General features: G+C 41.2%; 1 protein-coding gene across 1 annotated transcript in view; it reads left to right on the forward strand.

The window, feature by feature from the left end:
* The window catches only part of PHEX (phosphate regulating endopeptidase homolog, X-linked), a gene marked incomplete at its 5' end in the record, with an annotated part of 64,787 nt that extends 51,563 nt beyond the window's left edge, over positions 1-13,224 (forward strand). The window contains 7 exons of the mRNA XM_009706725.1: positions 815-869; positions 4,002-4,069; positions 5,883-6,013; positions 9,003-9,068; positions 9,182-9,286; positions 11,134-11,210; positions 13,122-13,224. Coding sequence (XP_009705027.1) covers positions 815-869; positions 4,002-4,069; positions 5,883-6,013; positions 9,003-9,068; positions 9,182-9,286; positions 11,134-11,210; positions 13,122-13,224 — 605 coding nt within the window. The remainder of the gene's footprint in view (positions 1-814; positions 870-4,001; positions 4,070-5,882; positions 6,014-9,002; positions 9,069-9,181; positions 9,287-11,133; positions 11,211-13,121) is intronic.
* Between the last annotated feature and the right edge of the window lie 4,620 nt (positions 13,225-17,844).

Raw genomic sequence — 17,844 nt, forward strand, 5'->3', positions numbered from 1 at the left:
GCATATAAAAACTTTGACTATAGATGTCTGTTTTATTTAGCAGTTCTTTGGGCTGTTAAACGTTCAGCTCCATAGTCTTCACAATCATGGCACTGAAATGTTATCGAGGAATTAGAAATAGACTGGTGACTTTGAATTTAAGGAACAATTTTGGTTCCTGTGTGCAACATCAGTAGATCATCGCTCACTGGAGCATCTCCATTGACAGGGTTTTGGTGACTAATTAGTCTACCAGAAGCAGCCAGGTAATTCCTGTTGCTAGACTGACTCTACAGCCTTAATAGCCTACAGCTCTCCTTTACCTAAGTGCTTAAGTGTGTTCATTTACCTTTGATTTTCATAGACTATAGAATTAGGCTTACATTTTATCACTTTCATATGTGTCTTGCTGCACTGAAGCCTCACTAAGCTAACACCTTCTGAATTCTTGTTGCATTTTACCTATATATTGTCTGTTGATCTGTCAACGCATCTGAGGGCAATCCAATAGTTTTCTTCACAGGAAACACTAGGTGTTTTTTCACAGGAACACGTGCGTTTACACACACAGACACGCACGTTGCCGTGGAAGAAGATAAAGCTCTTGCAGTGCAGCATCTTGTTCCCATTGCGGTCCTGAAGGAGGGAGGATCTCTGCTTCTTCTCAAAGATCCTCTCTACTGCATTCTGAAACTACCACCTGAGGGAAAGCTTCTCTAGTAAACCTTCTGAAACTAAACAAAAAAGGTCATAAAATCCAGACCCTTGGGCCTTGTGACTACTCCTCAGCTGTACTGAACTAGGGACCTCACCATTATTGTTTTTGCCATTGCAGGATTCCCAGCAGGAGAACTGCAAAAGCCTTTCTTTTGGGGAACAAAGTATCCTAGGTAAGTACTGCACCAGGAAACCTCATACACCTGGAAACGGGGAATAACAGGGAAAGGTATTGGAAATACGTGTAGATGAAGAAGAGGGCATGGAGAAGGCGGCTGTGCTGCTGAAGACGACCGATGGGTAGTGCGCGGGAATGCTGTGTTGTCCTCCTGTAGGGAGGTTTTGTGTTCTTCCCTGCTGCGTCCTGCTTTTACTATTGAAAAAACAGACTTCCAAAACTGCTGCTTTGTGCGATGACTTTTCTTACCCTTGGGAGCTGTATGTATGTATTGCTGTTGTCTTAAACTAATGGCTGATTTCTCACAGGAATTGCTAATTAAGTGCGCCTGAGTGGAAGTGTTTCAATGCTATAATATGCAGATGCAGCAGTGTGCACATGGCAGGTATTAAAAGGAATTGTAAATCAGGTAACTAACTTCCTGAGCAGAAGTGAATAACCTGAGAAGTCATTTATTATCAGTTTATTGTTCACTTTCTGCTAATATCTAAGATTAACAATGGGCCTTCACCTGTTCCTGTTGAGGTGCATGAGAATATCTCCATGTGCATAAGTGATTGCCTGAGCAGGCCCATGTGCTACTGTAGCTGAGGAAGAGTAATTATAGGTCACATATATTTAAATTTGAAAAATCACTACTTCTGTGCTGTTCAAAACTTTCTGTTTTAGGGCAGGATAAGGCCATGAAAAGTTTCTGATGGTGGTTTCTGAAAGTTATGTTGCAGTTATGTAAAGCCAGTTACTGGTGAAACATATTGTTAACAAATCCTTGTTAAAAAAAAAAAAATTAAAAAAATCAAACTTTTCGAACATTGAGTTTGCCATCTTCCAATCTGCATGTGTCCTTATAAACAGGAAATTTGGCAATATACGTAGAGAGACACATTCAATTTAGGAGCAAATGAATTTGCATTCAAAGAGAATTCTTATGAGCCAGGTGACTTTCTAAGTGGTAACTGGGGATAGAAGAAAGTCCTTTCTTGTTAAGGTGAACTTATTTGCTGCTGTGGTTATTGCAGACCTGTTTCCAGCTTTGCCTTCTGAAGAGATTTCTCTGTACCCTGACTTTCTGCCATAGCGATAAAATTGTGGTTCTTTCAAAGAATTATACTTTGCTCATTTCTCTTTTTTAAAGGTTACCTTAGCTTAAATTGGTTTTGCTTGAGTACGTATCAAAATGAAATTTAGTAAACAAATGTAACTGGTTTATATCAGACAACAGATTGACTTTGTCCTTGAAATATTCTGGATCTATTTTCTGTCTGCTTAAAGGAAACAGTACATAGCACTGGAACAGAAAAATCATCAAAAAGTCATCAGCACTCGCTGGAAAACAGATTTAGCAAATATTTAACATTTAGTGGCATTTTAGTGTCCAGTTCCAGCATAACCACTATAAAACAGTTACATCTATTTGTTTAAAGGGAAGCTAAGTTATCACTTTACATCTCAGTACATGAAATAAAATAGCATTCAAATGTCATCATTCATAGTTAAGAGTCTTTGGTGCTGGATATATTGAAATGAGACTTCAAACCTCCTGAGTTGGTAGCTTCCTTACAGTCCTCTGAGCCTCCTCGCTGCCAGAACATTTCCCTTTGATGTGGGATCTGTTGGGCCGCACCTCATCCCCTCCATCTCTGTCCCGCTGTGCCCCAGAAGGGAGGAGCATAAACAGAGCTGGAAGCATTTCTGGCAAAAAAGTTGTTGAGCTGGACAAAACTCTGAAGACCGTTCACAGAAGCAAAGGCCAAACTTCACCCCATCTTTTGGAGCTGGGGAAAGCCCTAGGAGTGCCCAGGCACCAGCCTGTTCTTTGTCCCAACCACTCGTGGTGGCCGAGAACCTTAGAGGAATAATAAGATGTATTGAGCCGTTCTCTTATACTTCTCCAGCTGCAAAAGACCCTGTATAACCACTTCACTTCAGATGTGGAAAACAAGTCTAATATAGTACATTTAGTATGGGTAATTATCATTGTGTGCTACAGAAGATTACAAATTTGTCACACAAAAGGATGATAGATCCATTGCTGAAATGTATAATTTTAAGCAGCACTTTTTCGTGAAGGTTTGCAGTAATACTTGGGGGAGAAAAAAATGGTAGGGAAGATTTTATCACATGCAAATTACCTTTCAGGAAAGAAAAAAAAAAGTGAAGAATTATCATGGGAGCAGGGGGAATTAAATGATGTAATACTTTTTGGGCATGACAGAGATGAGCAATTAGTGTGCTGTGGATCGTTAGGTCCAGTAATAACATGTTACTTCAAAACACTCTGCCATTCTCCTATTTCAATACAATGTGTTAGAAATACTATAAGCTACTTTGAACTATGGCATCTCAATAACTGAAATAATTAAAATCACACAGAACAACTTAACAAATGAGAGATGCATTTAGTAGATCACTTCCCCCCAAGGTAATATCCACTGCATTTGATATAAAAAAAAAAGCCCTGAACCTTTCCCTCTTCCATCCCTATTTCTCCCAGATGCATGTTTATTTGGATATAACAAGGAAAATATAATTAATTGTCAATCAGGAATGCAAATTTTTTTTTCTGTTCTGTTTCTCCAGTGCATTAAATCTGACTGTAGATCATGTCCTATTCCTGGGCAGGTGCAAGGAAATTGTATAACCTCTCTTATCAGAACTGAAGGGAGATCTGTTTAGTGCTTTACAAACTAGAGTCAGTCATTTGTAAGTCTGTTGCACGCCAGTGAAGAATGATTGGAGCTGGCATTACGGAAGCCCACTGCAGCCTTCATCTGTTCTTTTTTTCGTGACGACACTAAGAGAATAATTTCACCTATAACTTTGTCCTGTTCTCGGTTAGAATATACACAGTGCAGTCAGCGGAAGGAGACACTTTGGAGCTCATATGATGCTAACAAGGGATTTGGTTAGAAGAGTGAACTATCACAATGCTTTTTAAAGCTTTATGTTAAAGGTTGCTTTTAAACAAGTAAGAATTTAACATTCAGCCTTTCAACAACTTTAAGTCAAAATTGTGCAGTATGATTTTCAGACCCATTCACCCCCAGTTTAAATAAATAATGATCTTTCCTGAGGTCTTCTGTCCTTTAATCTCCATTTCTGAGGAAACTGCTTCTTTCTGTTACAGGTCATTAAGCTACGGTGCCATAGGAGTAATTGTTGGCCACGAATTTACTCATGGATTTGATAGCAATGGTGAGTATTTGTCTGTATGTTGATAACTTTTTTTTACAGAGTTGACAGATTAGACAGCTGACTTCTATATGCTTTAGCTTTTTTATTGTTTTGTTTTCTAACAGTGGTGAATTGTATGAAAAAAATTATGAAGTTCGTTTTTTTTTAATTTATTTGCATACAACCTTTCTTGTCTGAACCAGATTTTTTTTTGGTAAGGAATACCACAAGCTTGATGTTTTCTGTTTGTTTTGAATGGAAACTAGATTGGCAACAGATTCAGAAAGTCCTGGCTGGCGGAGTGGGAAGGGCAAAGGGGTAACTTCTGATAGATAAAAATTACATCCAAGAAAACTTTTCATTTCAGTTTTGACTTTTTTCAAAAGATAGTTACATAAAAACATTAAAATACAACACTGGAACAAAATTGGAACAGAATACGTATTGCAAAATTTTAAAAAAAAAAAAGGGGGAAGAGGAGAAGTAGCGGTCTGAAAATGTCAAACAGGCCTGAAAAACTGGGTGGAGTGAGGCATTAACACCATCTAACTTTGGCTGTCTCAGTAAAGTGTTTTTTAAAATTGGGCTCCCAGGCAGGGGGTGGCGAGATAAACACGAACAACCTCCTCCAGGGAGCATTGCTGAGTGTCTGACTGACATCCTCCTCCGATTCACCGTCTAGAGAAACCTCTTTCCACAGAAAATAGGAAAAGCAGGCTCCTAGCTCACTGCCTACCTAAAGTTAGGTGGCTTATACTGCGTTGCTTTGAATGCCTTTTAAAAAATAAAAGGAAAACCTGGTATCCTGGTGGCACTGCTCTGCAACACTTTCTGTCAGCAAACACTCCAGAATGGACATATGTTTCTTCACAAACTCCCATCTCATTTGTAGGAGAGTATCTAATCTCCATCATGTCTTTAGCCAGTTAAGAGAGGAACCCAAGATTTGATTCCCTAAGCAGACCACTACCTCTAGCCCAGGCTCTTACCTTCCAAGTATAGGAATAAATACATTTCTAGGGAATCTGTCATCTTGGAACAAGACAACAAACAGGGAAAAAATGAAGGAATAAAAAGATGAAAGAAAACATCTTTGGTACTTGGTGTCATGTCTACTGGTTGCTCCCTACCTCTGTCTCCTGGAGTCTTAATGAAGAATCAAATCACAGAGCAAGGCTCCATCAACATAGGCAGCTAAATCTGCTCTCAAAAAAAGTCCTAACTTGTCTTGTGTCTTGTGTCTGACTGGCTGGAGACATGATGGAGATTAGATACTCTCCTACAAATGAGATGGAGCAGGGACCTGAGGCTGAATCTTCCATGAGCCATTGCTGTAACCATCAGCCTGGGGAATGGGATGAATAGGGTTCAAATGGTCTGGTTTTGCTTCAAGACAAAAAATAGAAACCTCAGAAGTTTCCCTGAAATGGATTTTTTTTTTTTCTGGTCAAGCATATAATTAATTAATAATAAATTAGTTATCAAGTTTGCAGAATCAAAGACACATGGGCTGAGGATGAAAAATACTCACAATTATACTTACAAGAACGTTCATATGCCTCTTACACTATGTAATTATAAAATGTACTATAGAAGCCATTAGTCATCACTATTTTTTTCTGAAAATGGAAATTATGACAATAAATAGAATGCCAGCTTTTCACCACTGACTTGAGTGGGGTCACGATTTTGCTCACTGATCTTACCCATTTTGTACACACACTTGCATGAGTACATTCACCTCTCGTTTCTGTGCAGGTGATAGATTCCAAAACTGGAAAAGTATGGGGTTTTCTCTTACAAGAACACTTGTTTTCTTTCTTTCCTTTTTAAGGTCGGAAATATGACAAAAATGGAAATTTAGACCCTTGGTGGACAACTGACTCTGAAGAAAAGTTTAAAGAGAAAACAAAATGCATGATTAATCAATACAGCAATTACTACTGGAAGAGAGCTGGCTTACATGTATGTAAAATACTTGTGATCGAAAGCAGTGGTGCATTAAGAGTTTTGGGTGTTTTTTTAAAGTTACCTTTTCATAAATCCCAACATATTGGGATATTAGGCTACCAACTTCATTTCTCACAACAAATCATTTTTTGAAGTGAATAATTGTGACAAAAATTGTCTGTCAGATTTGATTAGTCCAGTCAAATACCACTACCCGCACCCTGGTGACAGGGTTAAACCCCTTCTCCCCATCACGTCATTTTGGAATGAGAGGAAGAGGATGAAGCCATGCAGCAGGGCTGATCTAATTACTGTGAGTATGTTAAACGTCTTCTGAAGATGAGGCCCATAATGAAAACTGAGCAGTCACTCTTTTAAAAAAAAAAAAAGCATGTTTTATAGAATCCTTTAGCAATTCTGCCCATTATTTATTACGGCTATAAAATGGATGCATAAACCCTACTTTATTTCAGATTCAACTCTGCTGTTTCTTCCATGTGTGCATGCAGACCCAATTTGTATCTCAAATGAAGGGAGTATGATAGCAGTAGCTCAGAGAAAAGGACTGAGAAAGACAATGAAACAGAAACCGTTCCCTTGCATTTTCTATCAGAGCTGTGGGCTTCCCTGAAAATGTGCACATTATAGAAGTGTCCGAAATGAAGGGTAAATAGGATAAATCCCAGACCTTCAGAAATCTATAGCTAAAATTCCAGTAATGTTGGCTGGGACATGATTTTGATTTTAATTTTCAGGATAAAACACATACCCCACCCCCTGCTCAATTCTACCACCTCTACTTACATTTTAGAATCAGGAATACAATTACGTCTTTGCCTTTTGAGAATAGAGGGGTCACGTCGAATGCTTAGCAATAATTTTAACACTTTCCCCAGGCTGTTTATATTAGTCTCAGAGATACAAAACCATATTGTAGTCTGGTCTGAAGTTCAACAACTCAGACTTGAAGTACTTCATATAAACTAATTTACAAATAAAAATTCTCGGGCTCATTCCTGAATATCTGTACGACAAAAACTGTCAATACAAAAATACCGCTTAAGGTCATTAGAACCTTCCCCAAGGATGTCACTGAGCCCTTTCGATGCTCCTGCCATTGGCTTGGCCATTGCCTTTACCTTCTACGGTGTCTCTTGAGATAGAATAGATCTGAATTTCCCCTCCGGTGTAGCTACTGCCTTTGAAGTCTGTGGATGGGCTTCCTAGAGAGACCCTGTTACCCACAGCCTTGTCATCCACCAGGCTTTTTCCTCCTATTTCTGTGGGATAGCCTAAATTGCTTTTTAGATGATAGAAGAAGAATCTTCATCTTTTCTGCCGTATTTTATAGCTTCTGTATGAAGAGTTATGCTGCAGAGAGCTTTTTTGCCTGTTATTTACATCAATAATCTGCAAGTTTTTTACCCCTGTATGAATATTTTTTTATGGATAACAAACCTATTTACTCTTCTTTCTCATCTGGTTTACAGTAAAAATGTCTCCAGAAAAGAAGCATAATGAAAGAAAAAGTGGATATAGAAATAGCTTCAGAGTGCAGTAATCACATAAAGTCATCTGATCAAGTGAAGGGCTTACTGTGGTCCCTAAGCCCTGTCGCAAACTGTCTGCACAGAGCAGTCTCGGATACCTGACCCAGACCTGCCTGAGATCAGCAGAAAGACTTCTTCCACTTATTAAAATGACCTATGGCCCAAGTGCCGCTGCTAGGTTACTCTCATTTCATGCTCTGCGCCAGTCTACTTCACAAACCTATGGCAAGAAAAATGTATGAGTAGCTGGGCCAGGGAAAAAAGGCAGCTGGTGTGCGTGCCTGGGCCCTGGTGTCCCAGCACCTTTGCTCCTAAAAGCCTCTTTCCCCCTCCATCTCCAGCCCCCCAAGGGGAGGGAGGGCTGGCAGGAAAGGGGTGCGCTTTCCTCTGCTGCTCCCGTTTCTCCTTTATTACACCTTTGGGTGTAACGTTGGACCCAAGGCATCAAGCAAGATGCTTCGAGTCCAGTTTGGGCGTTCATCTGCACTGAGTGTTGGGGCTGTGCACACGTACCCGAGTACCCCCTGAGTCCTTTTACCTCTTCTCCCCCATTTTCCTCTCTTTTACCATCCTGAAACTAAAATGAGTCCTGATGCCAGCCCCCCGTACTCATCCTGGCAGCACAGCAGAGCCTGTCGTCGTTGGGTCTGCAGGCCAGCAGTGACCTTCAGAGCTCTGCTCAAAACTGTGCTCAATTACCTTGCTTATTCAAGGCATGGTAGAGAGTAAAACTGCTTAATCACAAATACAGTTTGGTAAACTGGGATCTTAGTAGGCTGGGTAATCAGATACAATGCTGCACTTGCAGAAATAAGGGTTTCTTCATAGTGATACCGTATTTGGTAATACCACGAGACTGGCTTTTTCACAAAGGTTAGATACTGCTGCTTCTCGCGAATATACTCTTGTTACTCTTGCTCTTGGAATCAATGCTGGGGAAAAGCAAAGGAGATTCAAGTTGCCGATATTTTTAGAGCACTGGATATACTATCAATTTCAATTCTGTCTCTGATAGTTATTTCACTGGTTTATGTTATGACTTAGAAGTTACTTTAGCATCCCAGTAAGAGTTATGTAGAGAAACAAATATAACCTTTTAGAAAAAAGTTTAAGAAAGGGGCTACTGGATCTCACATGTAACCAGATAAAAACAGTCTTCAGGGGAAAATTATTGATGCTCAGATCAAAGATCAGGGACTGGATTCTTGAATGCGTTCTATCTACTACATTTTGTGCTACAGAGATCTAGGACCAGAGCCAGGGTAGCTCATCATGGAAAATTGTTTACTGACAGTTTTCATATTGAAACCCGGTTTTCTTAACCAGAGATATGATGGCTGAAATTGGCTGAGATCATTCTCACCTTGTTTTATTTTTTTCCCCTGCTTCTTGAAACTGATCAAGAGGGAAGTTCAGAATTGGGCCAAGTGACTGATGTTCTTTCATTCTGCCAGGTGAAAGGCAAGAGGACTTTGGCAGAAAACATTGCAGATAACGGAGGTTTACGAGAGGCTTTCAGGGTAAGTAGATGGAAAATATCTGAAAGATAGTGTTATTTAAAAAAAAGAAGAAAAAGCTGTGGGAGGTTAGGCTCCATGTTGCTGAAAGGCACTTCTTATTTCTTTCTTATCAGGCGTACAGGAGATGGATTACAGAAAAGAGGGGAGGAGAAGAGGAACCTTTGCTGCCAGGCCTTGAGTTCACACACAACCAGCTTTTCTTTCTGAGTTACGCCCACGTGAGTAATACAAATGTGTTTCAAGTCCCCATCTATCAATCTGCACAATGTGCACTGCAGAGATGAGACTGATTTGTTTCAACAAGCTGCACCAGCCAAACCCGGACTTTCCAAGGTATAAGCAGAGGAGACTTCTCCCAGGACTATTATTTCTCCTCTCTTTTTCTCTTTGTCCTCATCTATCCATGGTACCAGAACTGCTGAAATTATTCTTGGTTTTGCACAGTGTTGTCACAGCAGCTTTCTTTCCTCTTGCATCTTCCCTCCACTACAAGGGTCTTCTTGCACATATTGACTCCTCAGCTGCTTTCCATTTTAGCTTCCCAAGATTTCTGGTGCTTGCAATATGCAGCAGTTTCTGACTGCTTCCACCATGGACTCCTGTTGCAAATGTACCACCACCACTCGTTACTAGGCATGTTGTTCAAGGAAACTAAGCAGCAGTGAAGAAAATCTTAATTTATTTTTTCCTGTCTTTGTTTGCTGTACACTAAATATGCTGTAGCAAAACTTTGATAGGGATGTGACTTTTTTAGAAAAACATGTAGAACAAGGGAGAGAATCAGAAATTATTTGGTTAAATGAGAAGTAAAAGTTGGCCTATAAAACTTTGCCCACCAGTTGAAGGAATGAATCATCTAAAACTGAAGAAACAGGACCTCATGCGACCAACCCTGGCTGAAAGTCATCTCTCTGCTGAGAGTCAGTGGAGCAGTGTATGGGTCTACGGCCATTGCAGTTTGACAGTATTGAGCAATGAAAATACTCCACTTTGGTTGTTTATGCGGAGTTGAGTTTTGCACTGTGTCAGTTTTTCTCCAAGAAAACTTTGAATCCATAGGGAAGATCTGGGGGTCTCACAGGACCACCGCAGGATTCGCGTGTCGTGGACCCCTGAGGGGAGGCATGTGCACAGTGAGAGCAGCGTATGCCAGGTACCTTTGAGCTCAGCCTGTTTCCAGAGCTCAACAGACTCATTCAAACTGCCAGGGCTGTCTTCAGCCAGACAAAATTGCACTGAAGTCCACATATCCTATGGGCAGTCTGGCTTAAAGGATTTTGTCGATAGGAAACATTCAACACACGGGCTTAGGTAAGGTAGAGGCTGCTTAAATGAGATTTTTCATGCAATGAGTACAGCATAAGAGGGATTATTCAGTTGTGCAAATATTCTCTCTACCCTATTTTGTAGTCAGTTACAATTGGGTCAAGTATCATATCAGGAGTAGTGAATTGGCAATCGCTGATGGAAACTTGAAAAATGTGTCATTTCAAAAGAAACTGCCATTCCAACATGGAACAAATATGTCAGGTAATACAGCTGCAATTCTAGAGATCATAAGCATCATTACATGTACCTTTTATATGCATTACGTAGCTTTGAGACCAAGAAGTATGCTTGGTAATTATTAAGGTGTGAGATGCTGCAGCACAAGCTGAAAAGCAAGCCACCGTTATAGAGAACTTCAAAAAAAGAACTATTAAAGTGGCTATGATTATATGATGGGAATGAGTGGGTGGGGAATAATAGTGGGTGGAGACTGGACCCATTAAGGGATTTGAAAAACAAAAGAATATACCGACAGAAAACTGCAAGTTAGCAGAGGTGAAACAAAAAAGGAGTTTGTGGTGTCTTTCCATTTTGTGCATTCTGTAACTAGTCACTGTTCTTAAGATGCCTACATTATGTTCTGCTTTACTTACAGTCATCCCAGATAACATGCCTATTTCTGGTTTTTATCTTTTATTGTAACTAGTAGGCATCTTAAGAACAGTGACATTATGTTCTGCTTTACTTACAGTCATCCCAGATAACATGCCTATTTCTGGTTTTTATCTTTTATTAGGTAAGATGCAACTCCTTCAGACCAGAATCTGCGAGAGAGCAAATACATATTGGAGCTCACAGCCCTCCTCAGTTCAGGTAGTGCAAATAACTTATTTACTCAGTATACATACAGAATCAATCACTGCAGCACACAAGTGCAGAAATTTAACATGTTAAGAGGGTTTTAAGAGCAAACACAAAATTGGACTGTGCTCTTGGCTTAGATTGAAATTTAACTGGTTTTGTTATCTTATCTTCTGCTATTACAAATACTCTAAGGTGAAAATTAGGGGCTTGCATCTACCTTCAAAAGCAGTTGAACCAGAACACACTCTGATCCCTGTGATGGCCTGTAATCATGGCCTGAGTATCTGAAATGTCTCATCTGTCACTTTTCTTTTTTTCCTATGCAATTCTAGTTTAGAAAACAGTGAATATTGGGAGGGTCCTTGATTTAATCTGCCCGAGTTCATTAAAAGCTTTAAAGTGAGTACCTTGAATTGTGTTGATAATGCAAAGCAAAACACTCCCTGTTAAGTTCCGTTCAAGATTAAACTCTTCAGTTGGCCTTCAAGAGACCCTTTGCTTGAAGGAGCTGTAGTAGTCCAGATCTTTCACTGGCTAGATTCTGGTTTTATTTAAATGGCAGATTTTCAGCATTAACATGTGTCTTTGCTGTTTTAAAATGCCGGTTTCAGAGTGAAATCGCTGGCCTGGCAGTCAGAACTCCCACCAACTCCAGCAGCAGTTTCTGCATGACCAGCTCTTGCTGTTCCAGTCCCTGTGAATGTGTATTTGCAACGTGTTTACAGTAAAACTGTATATCTTATTTGAAGCCTAACCTCATTTTGTAATTCTCCCTACAAAACTGACCTTTAGACATTTCTGCGCCAGCTGACTGCAAATTTTCTTACTCACAGAAAGTCTAATCAGTGTAATAAGAATGTTTTCTGCCATGCTGAACTATGCTGAGAAGCTGATTGTCTGCAATGGAGAAAAATGCCTTCCCGCTGCATAACAAAGAGGGTGGAAAGGCATACAATTAATATCTCAGTAGATATTTTTCTGCTTTTAATAAGGATGCCGTTTACCTTAATACCATTGCAAATTTCAGGTCGGTAAATTCCAAGATGTTTAAAAGCATAGGGAAGATCACCAAACACTACAATCGCAGTCTAGCAATGGTAAAATAATAATTTCTGACAGAATGAAACAATACAGGCACGAAAGCAGGAGCCAAGGACAACTGCATAAAATGAGCGAGCTCATTCCCTGTGCCTGAAGGTGCCAGTCTGGGATGCAGACACACTGTCTGGCTCTCATCTCAGGGATGTGCTGCTCTTTCACTATCGCACCATCTGCGGTGGAAGCAAGAGAGCCTGGGTCAGGGTGGAAGCATCAGAAAATGGATTTCCGAAATATCAGAGGAGCGGAGATGCTCACGGGTGTAAGGCTGAGCTGGCCGATAAGAGAGGCCCTGCCGGCTCCCCCGGCTTCAGGCTGCAAAGTCCCAGGGAGCCAGTGTGGGTGGGTGGGCATGGGTGGGTGGGCAGTGGGTGTTGTTAGAAGAGCGTGGCTGGCGTGAGCCAAATCAAACCGCTCCCAGCACAACCACAGCATGTGCTCGCCTGCTCCTGCCTGCCGGGCCACAGCCATTGGGGGGGTGCTGGGAGGATTCCACCCCGCAAGGCTACCGCGGAGCTCCCGCCTTTGCTGTCAATGGTCAGATTAGAAAATTGTTCTAAATGGCACAGTATCCACAAAATGCAATTGTTTTTCATTGAGTTTCTAGCAAAGTAAGCTACTTCTCAAAGCAGCAAATGAAACAAGATTGTCTTCACGTTAGCTTTAACTGGGAGTGCCTTTCCTGAACTTTTTGGTATTATTTGTGGAAAAATTACGGGGAAAGCCTGAAAACTCGATCTGAAGTGAACACATTGAAACACTTACAGACCTGTAGCGTTTAACAGAAGACAACCTACACATCGATCACTTTTCTCTTTGCAGAGTTATCGGTGCCATGAGCAACTTTGAAGAGTTCCGTAAAGCTTTCAGTTGCCCAACAAATACAACGATGAACCGCGGCGCAGAATCCTGCCGGCTGTGGTAGACGTCCCTGCCAGGTCTTCTGCTGAGAGGGGTCCGCGGTGTGAAGTGCTGCAGGGTGAGGGGCTGCACGTGAGCTCAAGCCCACTGGTAGAGTTTTAGAATAACATTCTGCAATCTGGAGAGGTTTTACTTCAAATGCATCTTCCTTACCCATGCTGATGACCTGCATGGATCTAATCACTCTCTATTCAGAGCCTAGAAACATTCAAAATAGAATAGGACAGATTTTCTTTAATAATAATAAAAAAAGGAACTCCTTTTATCCATAAAACTACTCCTGCTCATCTGCAGTTGCATTGCTGTTGATGGATAACTGCCATTATCAATTCTAATTCCTGATTTATAGTTGAGCAAGAGTAAATGCGAAAATCCAGTTTTAATCTATTGCTCTGCAGGGGTGCTATGCAGCATGCTCCCCCAAAAAATTTATTCTTTCTGGATGAAGAAAATCATGAGACCTGCTATAAAGCCAGCTCTGATCTGCGGTGTGATACAGCATTTTCATAACTTAAACTATCACTGCCCAGCATGCCATAAATGATGTTGCATGATGTAAAGACACAAGACTCTATATAAATTTGCTTTAATATGTCAGATTAGTGCCTCGGGTTTTGGAACAGTTTCAAGCTGAGAAAGCACCTCATGGTTTCCATCTGCTAGGACTAAACAGAAAGGATACTTGTCAGATCATGGCCTCTTCTAATTTTAGAACAGCTTATGTATCAATGTATGGTGAAAACCAGAGGCTTGCAGAGGGAATTCCCAGCACCATGATACTCAGACATATTCCAGCACTTCCTCCAGTTTACAGTGTGGGCAGTTTTTTTCCCAGTGATTTTTACCTTGTGCTAAAGGTAGCTTCACCTACGTTTATTTTTAAGCCTGAAATACTATACCAGTTTTAATTTAGGGATTTCTTAGTGTCTGGGTGTTATAGAGGAATATCAGTAGTGTGCATGTTTGTCCTCATGTTCTGGACAGAGCAGGGTGACTTGTGATTTTAACGACAGAAGAATATGTGACTGAAAAAAGCAGAGTACCAGCAGCATTTGACTTGTCTGGATAAAAAGAGCAATTCAGGAGTAGAGGACTTTCAAATACAGTATACATGCAGGCCAGTTAAGTTTTTCATTTGATTTCTAACAATATTCATAAAACCCCATATTTTATTGCAGCAGAAGTACTTTAAGAGATAACTGTTACTAAGGGAGGAAAAAACAAAACAGCCCTTTCTTCCCCAACGGAAAGATGCATATTTAACTGATATTTATTTATACCTTGTGCGTTAATTCATTTTTACATGGTAGAATTGTTTCAAATGGAGAGACAGTTTCTTTAGACTGATTTAATTACTGCAAATCTGTATATGTCTCTGTATGTGTATACTTATATATATACAAAAATATAGAAATTCTTCTATTTGGTTAAATTTTATTTTATCAGTATAGAAATGTTAGTAAGAGAAACTTTTTTTACAAAGATTGGTCAAATATTGCCCAACAGTCAAGGTGGACGAAGATTCAACTGAAGCAAAGATTTTGCAAATGGGGTTAGTTTCCTATGTTTCCCTATCAAGGAGGAGGACATCATGGAAACGTAATTTATGGAAGGAGATAGGCCCTCAAGCTACCTTCCAGAGAGAAGGAAGCAGACACTCCTGAATTCAAGGCACTGTTGCCGCTTCTTAGAAAGAAAATATTATGTTTTGGGAGCACAACTTTCTTTTTTCAGTTTTTCCCTGAAAAAGTCAAGGTTTTCTTAGGAGGAAAAGCGCTTTTGCCTCCTTCAAGCCAGCTCTGTTCCTGAGTTCCATGGATTACAGTTTGTCATTTTAATTGCCACTACTAAATCTTTTTCCTGGAGATATTTTTCAGATAAACTGTGATGGCAGTCTTTTTACAGAGACTTTCCTCAAACGAGCAGGTGCGGGTCTTGAGCACAGTGATACTGTTTGCCTACTAATGGGAAAGTTCCGCAGCAAAGTGAGTACTGTACGGAATTCATTCCTGTGCTCATACGAGCACTGACACAACTTGACGGTGGCTGCCTTGGATCAACAGCACAAAGTTCAGGGGTGACATCCTGGCCCCGTTAAAGGTAGTACCAATACGGTCGTTGTCCTCAGAGAAGTCAGGACATCAACTCAAACACTTATCTAAACTTTCTAAATTAATGGACTATGCAAAGCCGGTTTCACAACAGCCGGGTTTAAGTTTTCTAATTTTATCTCTCAGATCAGAGATGCATTTGTGAGAGCTCCTCTCTCATGGCTATTTTCCAGTGGGACAGATTCTGTTGTTTTGTGGTGTATGGGGTTGTTTCTCTGTACTGGATAGCATTTTCTTCTAAAATGCCTGATGTTTGCTGCCTTAAATGTCACTCATGCTACCCCTTGCTAGGCTCAGGTATTTCATGTTTAATACCAAGGATTTTTGAACTGTGGTATGCATATTCCCAACAGCACAGGAACCACTGCAAAACTGTTCCATCCTTGCAAGGGCACCTCCTGCAGCAGGCACGGGGCCAGGTCCTGGGGGCTTGGGGGCAATGCGCTAGGAGGGAGGAAGAGAGGGCATGACCAGATTTTGTACCCTGGTTTTAGCAGTTGAGAGGGGGCCTACACGCTGCCAGGGAAGCCAGAAGTCTTTGCTGCTGACTGGCTCATTCATTGGTAGTATCCTGGTTTGGGTAATCCTTGCTGTTGACTCAGGTTTTCAGTGCCTTGGGCTTAGGTCTTGCGTGTGCCCACACGAGGATCCTGGCCTGCCTCACCTGCCCACCTTTTACCTCAAACCAAACTGTGGCGATGCAATTTACAGTTCACTTTGGGGTCGGCTATTTTGGTACCAGCTGGAAAGCAAAGCAGAAGGTAATTAAAAACATTCTTTAAACTTGGGCACCAAAGATAGGCAAAACGTAGTGATGGCTTGTGAGGGCTCTTGCTGTTGCCTCTGTTTTATCAGACTCCGTGGCTGCGCCTTGTTTTCACGTTGTGCCTCCTGGGTCTGTGCTAGCAATGCCCTGCTGCCTTGCTGGCAGGCTCACTTACTACATCTATGCAAACAGATCCTCCGTCATAGATATTCTTCTCCCAGAGCTTTTAAATGGTTTGGGTTTTTTTTTAATTGCCAGTAATGTTGTGAAATGTTTCTTCCTGTTGGCTCGATAATCATCTTCTCTTCCAATGATCAGGAGGGGAAGGATCACCTATGAACGAAACATTTTTACCTGTGTAAATTTGAAGAGATATTTTTCTACTGTGTAGACGTAAAGAAATATCCTCTACTCCTGTCCCGTGTTCCCTTCTTTGGGTCCTGAAAATATGTAACTGTCTTTTTTCTTTGTCTTTTTTCTTTGTCTTGCCCAGCCCTGAAAATGCTTAAACAGCACCTTATACACTGTGAGTATTTCTGATCACATTGTGAAAGTGTTAGCTTTACACGCGAGTAGCTCTCTGAAAAGGCGGCTGTGCTATTCACCTGTGTAAACTGCTTAGGTACATAAATGATTTCCAAGCTGGGTCTGGATGTGAAGGACCGAAAAAACCAGTTACATTATAAAGCTCTGCCTCGTGCCCTGTGCAGGGAGACTTCAGCATTCTTTAGCTAGGAACACTATCATGACCCTAAATGTTTGAATTAGTTATACGTAAACCCACTTGATTATTTTATAAATTTTCATTGAGTATTATTCAACAAATTACAGGCTTAGACGTATATCTCACAGCAATGTTATATATAACTCTCTCTCTCTCCAAAGAAGTATTAAAAGCCTGACAACTCAAGAGGCAAAACTGTAGTGAATGAAAAGATCTTTTGTGTTTATGTCTTTTTAATCTGGATTTTTATTTTGCTAGTCAGTCTATTGTACTTTTTAATTTTTCTTCTTGTGTAATACGTTGGTTGACTGTTTTAAAGACAATTGTGTTAGCCAATAAAAGCCAAAGTGACAAAGAATTTTCCTGTGCTTGCAGTATGGCAAAAGCGGCTTGGCCTGTCGCTGTCCAACTCTACAATGTTACTTCTGTAATATATAGTCTTTATAAAATGTAATAAAGAGCATAATGACATGGCCCCAGGTTCTCGAGGCTACCGTTACTGTTTGACAGGCTAAGAAGGACTTCTCTCAGAGAGCGGTCTAGCCATCTTCGGCCAGAGTTCATTAACCTCCATTTGCCCCCGCTAGTCTGCTGGAGGCAATTAAATCGGACGTGGGATGGGCTGCCGTGGGCGAGGGCTGGATGCTGCAGAAGGGCAGGAGGGCAGGCGGCAGAGCCGTCCCAGCCCGGAGCCGCCGGGGCACAAGGAGGGGTGGGAGAAGATCCAGCGGCTCTCGGCCTCGCTCTTCTCCTCTTGCCCCGGGCCCTTCCTGTCTCAGCCCACCCTTTGTAGCCTCACCTGCTTTTCAATTGCTTTTAAGTATTTTCCAGAAGTGTTTTTAATAGCATAACCCTCGCACCATGCCCGAGCGTGAAGTGCAGCTCAGCGACGTCTCCCGGCCGGCACAAAGGCGCTTCTCTTCCTCGCCGCCTGACCGAGCGTTTGTTCAAGGGCTGTTTGGGCACAGCGGCCGTGCCAAGGCCTCGTACCGTACCGGCTTGGCCCTTCCCGGCTAAGTGCCC

This window comes from Cariama cristata, unplaced genomic scaffold (assembly GCF_000690535.1).
Source record: "Cariama cristata isolate BGI_N322 unplaced genomic scaffold, ASM69053v1 scaffold16000, whole genome shotgun sequence".
In the NCBI taxonomy this organism is placed as follows: domain Eukaryota; kingdom Metazoa; phylum Chordata; class Aves; order Cariamiformes; family Cariamidae; genus Cariama; species Cariama cristata.